Source organism: Chiloscyllium plagiosum, unplaced genomic scaffold (assembly GCF_037043375.1).
Source record: "Chiloscyllium plagiosum isolate Xiang-an unplaced genomic scaffold, Cpla_swu_hap1 HiC_scaffold_21, whole genome shotgun sequence".
In the NCBI taxonomy this organism is placed as follows: Eukaryota; Metazoa; Chordata; class Chondrichthyes; order Orectolobiformes; family Hemiscylliidae; genus Chiloscyllium; species Chiloscyllium plagiosum.
In genome coordinates this window covers 74,016,854-74,026,080 of record NW_028270159.1, presented here as the reverse complement: position 1 = coordinate 74,026,080, position 9,227 = coordinate 74,016,854, and the positions used below count along the sequence as shown (strand labels likewise).

General features: G+C 42.3%; 1 protein-coding gene across 1 annotated transcript; it reads right to left on the bottom strand.

Moving 5' to 3' along the window:
• Positions 1 to 6,011: 6,011 nt before the first annotated feature.
• Positions 6,012 to 7,849, bottom strand: LOC148146428 (putative G protein-coupled receptor 139). The gene is made up of 2 exons (XM_087998634.1): positions 7,783 to 7,849; positions 6,012 to 6,913 (listed from the first exon to the last, which is right to left on the bottom strand). Exons 1-2 carry the CDS (start codon positions 7,847 to 7,849, stop codon positions 6,012 to 6,014), a joined length of 969 nt encoding a protein of 322 aa, XP_087854760.1.
• Positions 7,850 to 9,227: the final 1,378 nt, after the last annotated feature.

Sequence of the window (9,227 nt, the reverse complement as noted above, 5' to 3'; positions counted from 1 at the left end):
TTCCTCGTCTCCTGCTATTCACTGAGTAATCACTTGTTTCATTCCTTTTCCCAAACTGCATCCCTTCCATTTCTCAGTGTTCATCTCCAACTGTCACTGATCTACCCATTTTAACAATCCGTGCCTTTCCACCTGTAACGGAATAACTTTCTCCTCACTGTCCACACACCGGATAAACTTTGTGTCATCTCAAACATACTGATCACCGTCCCACATTCCCAGCTCATCGTTTATGAACATCACCAACACTAAGGGTTCCGCGTTGATTGTTGTGGAACATCACTTCACACCGGGGTCCTGTCACACACACACAGCCTTGTGCTTCCAAACTCACTTCAGTCCTCGAGATTATTCTGGGTTCATCGTTCCACGTAACTCTGGATCCCGTCAGGTTTTACCTGCTTTATCAGTCTGCCATGTGGCACCCCTGTGAAAGGTCTTCCTGAAATGTAGACCCACCAATACTACCTATGGAATTCACTAGCTCAGGGTATAGAGCATGTGGGGACATTGAGAAAGTTGGAGAATGTACGCAGATATTTTAAAGGAATGACGTGTTGATGATGTTGTGGAGAACGGACAGGAAAGTGGATATGAGACCAAGACGAGATCAGCCATGACCATAGTAATGGGTGTAGCTGAATCGAGGGACTGAATGATCTACCTCTCCTTCTACCTCTTGTGTGATTGGTTCCCATGTTGCTGAATAGCCCTTGGGTGTGAATAGTTCAGGAGGGAGCCATTTGGCCCCTTTATGTTCAAGGAGCTCTCTCTGTGCTCTGCAGTAAAAAGGAAACTCGAACTTGAAAAGAACGAGCTTCTTTCAGAACAGCAGTTACTACCGTCCTTCAGCACATCAGAGACTTTGTATCTGTGTACCAGTCTCCCTGTGCCTCCCACAAGCAAGTCACATACTCTTGGGAAGGAGGAAGATTAAGGACCAGCAGATCCTGACCATTCAAAAGAAATATCCCTTCAGACTATGCTGTCAAGCAAATATATACTGCCTTCTCTGTCTTTCCCTCCATCCACAATACCCTTTTCCCCTGTAATTATCTACAGCAGAGGTTTATAAGGATGTTTTTATTTTATTTGATTGCATTCCATATTCATGATCTTGAGTCTAGCTTTCTATTCAACACTGGTTTGTATTCAGGACAGGAACCTGCTCTGTGCTTTCTAACAATCTCTCTCCTAATTGCAGATAAGCAGTGGAATATTCGGCTTTTCTTGAATCATTACCTTTTTGGATGACTCCGTGAATAATGGATCTTGTTTCCGATATGCTTCCCCAGAAAGGTGCAGCAATTGACTGGATAATTAAATATACAATTGAACAAAATAATCTGCATTAGGTAAACTTGATGTGCAGAGGACTATACAGCATTTTTATCAGTTTTGTCAACAGAGATTTAATCTCCACATCTTTCCCTGATCATCGGCTGCTGTCTCACAGAGATACAATTGGTGTTTGGTTAACCAGAGTCACAATGCATCAGGTGAGGGGAGAGTCACACGGCACAGAACGAAACCCTTTCGGGCCAACCTGTCAATGCCGATCAGACATCTCAAATTAATCTCGTCCCATTTGCCAGCATTTCGCCCATATCTCTCTCAAACCTTCCTATTCATGCACCCATCCAGTGAGATTGCCTTTTATGGTAATCTCAGCTGGTGTGGGAATCGAACCCCCGCTGCTGGTGTAAGTCTGCTGTCAAAACGGGCCACTGAGCTAATCATCCTCTCACCAATACCTTCAGTGCATGACCAAATCAAAGACAGAAGAGTTCGGCATAATCTCCAGAGATAGCCAAAAGCAGATGGATCACGCGAGCTTTGTATAGATTACAGAAAGACAAATCTCCATCAATCTACATAGTTCGAAGTCCTCATTGATCAGGTTGCTGGTGTCTTATTCCTATTCAGGGAATGTTGATGGGGAACCGTGAACTGTCACTAATACTAAACACAGAAGGCATTTCGATCAAAAGGCCAAAAGACATAGGAGTGGAAGTAAGACCATTCGGCCCATATCTCCTCATTTCAGTTCTAAATTGACCCCCTCTAATTCTCAGGGTGTTCCCACGGCTTCTAGATTCCCGCCTCGCGGAAACAACTTCCCAGCATCCACCCTTTCTAAGCTATGCATTATCTTGGAAGTTTCTATTAGAGCTCCCCTCAACCTTCTAAACTCTCATGAATTCAATCCCACGCTCCTCAGCCATTCATCGTATGTTCGGCCTACCATTTCAAGGATCATCGCTGTGAATCGCCGCTGGACACCCTCCAGTGCGTGTTTCCAGTGCATACCAATTTCTGTTTTTGCTACACAAAGGAAATGATAAACATATTGTGTTTCAGAAAATCTTCACCACATTTGAAAGATTCACGAATCAAGGTGTCAATGATGTGCAGAACTATATGACTCATTCAGATTATTCCCTGTAATGCATTCGCTGTTTGATGTTCCACTGCATTTCATTTACAGTAGGCATCAATCCCATCTGTATCCCAGCAACGTCATTACCGACGATAAATTGTGTTTCTGGGGGAGGCTGAAGTGGCTGAGGCTGTTTCTCTGGACTGCTGGAGGCTGAGGGGTTACCTTAAGAGGTTTATAAAATATTGTTTGAGGTGGATAAGGTGAATAGACAATGTCTTTTCCATGAACGAGTGAGTTTGAGAGTCGAGGAGCGTAGGTTTATGGTAAGAGGAGCAAGACTTAAATGGGTCTGCAGGGGAAATGTTTTCACGCCGACGGTAGCGCATGTATGTAATTAGCTGCCAGAGGAAGTTATGGAGGCTGGTACATTTTCAGCATTTAAAAGGTATTTAGATGGGAGTATGAATACAACGGGGTCAGAGGAATACAGGCAAAGTGCTGGCACATGGGACTCGATTAATTTCGGATGTCTGGTTGGCATGGATAAGTTGCACAGAAGGATCTGATTCTGTGCTCTACGTCTCTATGATTCTATGTGTATGCAATACTGATGTGTTGTGAGGATGTGAGGTGTAATGACAGCACCATGCGTTATCAATAAGGTAGCAATGTTACACTTGTTCGAAAGCTAAATTTGCTGGTTGCCTGGAAAAGAACAAAACAGCTTCAAATTATGCTAATCAGTTTAAATCGTACCCCGAAAAATATCAAACTCCAATCCAGATTGAATTCATTATATTGACAAGCTTAAAAGCCATCGACGGAATCTAATGTTTTGGTGGTATAAGACCGGGTAAAATTGAACAGTTGGGAGAAGAACTGCCAAACCTCCAGCATGTAAAAAGACTGCCTGAAAAATAACGCTTAAAAAAAGTGCCTTATCGTTCAATAACCTGAGAAGCAGAAATCCGTAAGAAGAAGAAGAAAATAAATCCCCAATTCAGAGAAAACAAAAGTTGCTTGGTTTTGAGAGAAGAAGTTTTGTTTTGTAAATTGTGATCGAGACTCTCATCAGACTAGTATTGTAGAATTGAAGGTAAAGGACAGGTGCGAGTACAGGCTTGTAAATCGTCGTTAGTTAATTATTGTCTGCCATACTTTAAGAAGCAATATGTTAAATTTTACTTTAACTAGTTCTTGGCCTATTGCATTTTCAGAGATTATTGCACAGGATAAATCTTTTCTGTGTTGCTGATTTAAAATTAAGCAGAAGAGTTTACCCAGTGTCCTAACAGTTGGAGGATGTTTTCAACTCAAATTAAGACAGTAAGATTTACACTTCCAAAGTCAGCGGCATTTTCTCACTGGTTACTGTCAAATTTCAGCACAGAAGGTGTTACCATTTACAGTCCACAGCAGTGGGAGTTCAGTGACTGTCTGTACCTGTGTGTGTTTGTTTGTGTCTGTATGTGTATATGCATGTAGGCTGTGTGTCAATCTCTGCCTGAGATGGGAATCCCTTTTTCCTCACGGAAGTTGGAATGAATGAGTGAAAATGTGATGTATTAAAATCTCAGTCTATATTTCCTGCTCTCTCTCGGTCACTATCTCTTCCACTTTCTCTCTCGCCCTCTCTCTGTATTCTGTTTGTCTTTAAAGTGATACGATGTGCTGGACTCTACACACCACTAAACGAGCAGCAGTTCATTTTTTTGAAGAAAGCATCAATGTCGATGAATCTCTCACATTACACGTTTGTTTCTTTCTTCAAACAGTGTCTTCAGTGCCACGAAGCAATCGTATTCGATTCCTTACAATGTTGTCTCTGAAGGAGAAGGAGAAGTACATGCCCAATGTTGGTCTCATTCACCTCCCACCTTCCCCGAGTTTTGAAATCTCTCACTTTGAATTTGTGATAGTATATCGGAAAACGTTATAAACGTGCAATAAAATTCACTCTGTCTCTTCATGAAGAGTTTCAGTCAGAGCTACCTGGATACAATTTTAGCTGAAACACTCTATTTAATGAGTAATGTCAGCAACACTCCTCAAAGACATATCATTAAACCATTTCCACGTTGCAGAGAAAGTACAATATTTGACCATTGAGTTAAAAATCACACAAAGCCAAGTTATAGTTCAACATTTGGAAGGTCTAAATTTCAGAGCGTTGCTCCTTCATCAAGTGGTTGTGGACATTAAGGTAGTCCTTCTGAATAGGTCTGTTGGAGTATAACCTGGAGTTGTGTGCTTTTTAACTTTGACATCACAACCCAACAATGGCTCCTCCACATTACTTGTCCACTGAGTGTTTTCCGCGCTGAGGGATGTCAGTACAATTGTGATCCTCTCCACACGAGGCTTGTGTGTAATTATTGATTTGACTGTGTGTGTGTGTGCGCGCAAGTGTGTGTATGTGTGTGTGTAAATATTTATTTGCTGTCAGTTTGGATGTTGATGTGAGTTGATATGCTCCCCCTCACTCTGACCAAATCCCTGAGGGTGTTCACCCTCAATCAAAACATGTGTGGTGGCGCAAGGAGGCTAGCAGGGGGTGCCATTGTGTCACTTTCAGCACACTGAGTGTTGATTGTATGATTTTCGTTCTGGAACCATAAACAGGGAGTTTCTGGTTAGACTGCATTGGAGTAGTAGCCCACGGGAATTGGGAAGCTTGATCTGAAAAGTACAGAGCTCAGCCATTTATTGCCATGTGATGGTGGGTGGGTTCTGATAATGTCCTGTCATCACATGTCACAATTTTTCACAACGAAATTTTTCAGTTCGGTGTTTGAGTTATCAAATTTGAGGCTGCTGAATTTTTCTTGCAGATAATAGTTAAACATTTTCTGATGAGCTATCCTATTTAATTTAATGAGAACCCTCCTCAGGAATTAATTTGATGGAAACTCACATGATAGGTGTTAGTCAGTAGGAAATTCCATTTCCTTGGCAAATTCCTTTGGTTTGTTCCACGATAGTGAACCCGTATATTCCCAGCTCAACTCTCTTCCTGCACTGGATACAAGAGTGTCTGCCAGGACTGTGATGGAATACACACCATTTGCCTCGGATGGGGGCAGCTCCAACAACACTCATGAATTTCGACACCATCCAGAGATCATCTAGAGATAATGCAGCTACCGCTTGATTTGCACCACAGTCAAAAACAAGTACCGTCTACCCCAGCGACGCTCAGTAGCAGCAGTGTATACCAGTTACAAGATACACTGCAGGAGCTCAGCAAAGATCCTCAAGCAGCACCTTCCAAACACACAGCCACTTCCATCGAGAAGGACAAGGCGCTCACATCCATGGGTTCCACACCCGCTGCAAGTTCCGCTCCGAGCCCCTCACCATCCCGAGTTGGAAATCTATGGCCATTCCTTCCTGGGTCAGAATCCTGGAATGCCCTCCCTTAGGGACATTATCCGTCTAACCTACAGCACATGACCTACAGCAGTACAAAATGACAGCTCCTGCCCACCTTCTCAAGGTGGGGGTGACTAGGAATGAGGCAATAAATGCAGAGACCACTAGCGATGTCTGCATCTCAAGAGGGAACATTAAAATGTCATTCCATGGTCTGTAAATGATAGAAACTTCCTTATGGTTTCACTGAGGAGTTTTATTTATTCATAATGCAAGGAATTTTTGTAACCAGGTATTTCACTGAATTGCTGATCTTCGCTCTAAACATGGACAATGTTGCTGCATAAATGAATGTGTTTGTGCAACAACTTAGGTTCTGCAGCATGTAACCGATAATACTGAGATGATTCATAAAAGGCGTGTAAGTGTCAGGATCGATTCCTTGAGTGACACCATATACGAAGTCTGCAACAGTGATTAACCACAGGAGGATGAAGCTTCCAGAGATGGTGAAGAGCAGAATCACAGACTTCCTTCTGCTCTCCATCTCTGGGTCTCTACAATTCTCTCCTTTGCTCTCACCCTTCAGTCTCTTCCGGACTCTACTTGTCACCAAAATGTGTCTGACTGTCAGGGCATTGAGCAACAGAATTAAAGCGAACGGCAGTAAAGGCGTTAAAACAATGTCAAACCAATCTAATGCCACCCACCAAGTCTCAGTATAGTAGCTTGATTTTGTATCACAGTAAAATGGCACATTGTTTATTATCATCAAAGGTTCATATTCAAAATAGAAGCGGATGTTTTTGAAACACAACAGGATGCAGGTTGTTCCTAGAACTATAGTCGCAGTTTTCTTAGTGCAATATTTTGTTTTCAGCTTCTGATAGCAAATGGTCACAAATCGGTCAAAGGAGAAAGTAACGGTGAACCAGACAGAGCAGTCAGTGGCAGCACGGGCCAGGACCTCAGTAACAATACACACAGGAGTGATGTCCAGGAAAGAACGAGGGTAATAATTAAAGCGAGAACTCGTCAGTATAATACCAGTGAAAATGACCATCAGATCGGCAGCGGCCATAACCACCAGGTAGCGAGTCGTGCAAGGGGTAACACCACATTTCCCCTGGGAAAGGATAATGATTGCCAGCAAGTTAACTGTGAACATAAATAAAAAAGACGCTGTGAGTTTCGAGGGAATCAACAAAGAGAGTTGACTCCTAAAACCAGCACACCCTGTGAGTGGAATTGTTTGGGATTGACTGATTCTGAATTTTAATTTTTTTATACTCATCTCAGATAGGCCCCAGCCCAATTACTCCAGAGATTATGAAATTTAGACAAATATTTAACTCATTCTCACTCACCGTAGTTAGATGAAGCTTTCGAAATTAATACGAGACACATATTTTTCATAAAACTGAAAGAACCTCACATGTTGTAAAGGGTGAGAACTCGCTTCCAAAATGGTATGGATGCTGGGTCATTTGTGAATTTTAAATGTGTGAAAGAGTTTCTTTAATTATCCAAAGGAATTGAAGAATATGCACCAGAAAATCGGGAGCTGCTGCAAAGCTCAGCAGGTCTGGCAGGATCTGTGAAGAGAAATTAGAGTTAACATTTCTGAACCATTCTGAGGAAGGGTCGCTAGACCAGAAAAGTTAACTTTGACTTCACTTTCCATGTTATGGAAGGCCTGCTGAGCTTTCCAAGGAGAGGTAACGTTTACGGTCCAGTAACCTTCGTTCAGAACTTACTTTCCAGATTTCACTTCATACCTTCAAACCGTATGGAACCGGGACAGATGACAGAACATAGGATCAGAAAATGTTGCTGCAGCAGTGACGTTGGGAGTATCTGACAGTGGAGAATTGGTCCGAGAATGCTGCTCAGTTACCTGCTATGACTTGTCCCATATCTTGACAAGGCTGACCAGTCAGTGAGCTGGAAACGTTATTCTTGAAAAGATAAAACGACAGAGCATATCAACAGCAGATTAAACAAGTTCAATTGTCATAATGCCATACCAGGGATGCCAATGAGAGCAAGGATGGTGCAGAACACTCTCTCCACGTGATCAATCGGTGTAAGCATCTTTCTTCGCGATGTGATGTGTCCCTTTCGGCAGCTGACAAGCTCCTTTTTTGAATCTCTGAGCTGATGTAGTCCCAGAGATGCTGCCTTATACTGTGTGGAAGCTCCTTGGGGACATTGAGGTAACAGCATTAAGCTTTGTTATTGTTTTTTTTAATTTCGGGCAATGAACAAAGTAATTGCAACAATGAGTTTAATCCCAGTTATGAACCATGATGCTGCTGAGAACATCGCAATGAAATAACAAAAACAGAATCTGGAATCTCCCAGCAATAACACTGTCCACTCAAACACCATGATCCCCTTCCTGAGGTGACAAATTATTTCAATCAATGCGGCATTTTGACTGTTTATTCCAAGTGTGAAAATATCTCTCAAAGCTGACTTTCTGTACTCGAGTGTTGGAGCTGCCCTCTTTCAACAAACATCTTCACTCACTGATTGAAATGTCATTCTTCTCACACAGTGAACATGTGCATGGTTAGCTGAGATCAGCAATGATCTCAATTGCCCAGGATCTGGAGCTCCATGAAGGATGAAGTGAGGAAAACATCCAGCCTTTCCTGGGAGAAGTGGAATCATTGATTAAGATGGCTTCCAGAAATGTGTGCATCATTGACCTCACTGTTATTGTCGCTATCCATCCAAATACATCACTGACCTTACTTTTCGGCTCAGACTTTCTTCAAATATGGGACGGATATCACTCGAAGTGTCGCTCTGCGACACTGACCTCACTCTTGTTATCACTGTTTATTCAGGAATACCACTCACCTCACTGTTACTGCCAATCCTAAACTAGGTACATCCCTGACTTCACTCTTATTGTCATTCTCCACCCGTTTTCTGAATGATATTGGGATTAATGGTTCAGGAAATGATGATCTAATACCCTTCAGTTTTAATTAAATAGTAAGAGTTTAATCCTTATCAATAAGTGAGGATTAATGCAAGACACATTCGAAAGGAGCACTGAACCTAACGATATGGCAGAGATACTGAATGAATATTTTTCATTTTTCTTTTATGCATTAAAGTTGAACATTTGAGTAGAACAGTGATCGATGAAGTCGTGATGATAAAAAAGCAGGCAGCACTCCAGGTAAAGACGTCACCATACCCCGATAGGATTGGCCCTAGGTTACTAAGAGAGCAGAGGGAGCAAGTTGCAAAGTTCTTGACAGAAATTCTCAGGCCTCTCTGAATGCATGAACAGTCCTGGTGCAATGGGGGATTCCAAATGTGACTACGTTCTTGAATGTCAATGCAGTACAGACCTGTTAGGTTGTTGTCAAGAGTGGAGGCCTTCCTTGGTGGAGATCATCGTACAGGACAAGAGGAATACACACTTAGAAATAAAGAAGTTAATACTAGACGG

What these genes read in the sequence shown, in the direction of transcription:
- LOC148146428 (XM_087998634.1), bottom strand. Translation starts at nt 7,849, where the DNA reads ATGCTTACACCGATTGATCACGTGGAGAGAGTGTTCTGCACCATCCTT. An exon ending in TGCTCTCATTGGCATCCCTG is followed by an intron (nt 6,914 to 7,782) that starts GTATGGCATTAT and finishes TTATGTTCACAG; the next exon opens with TTAACTTGCTGGCAATCATT.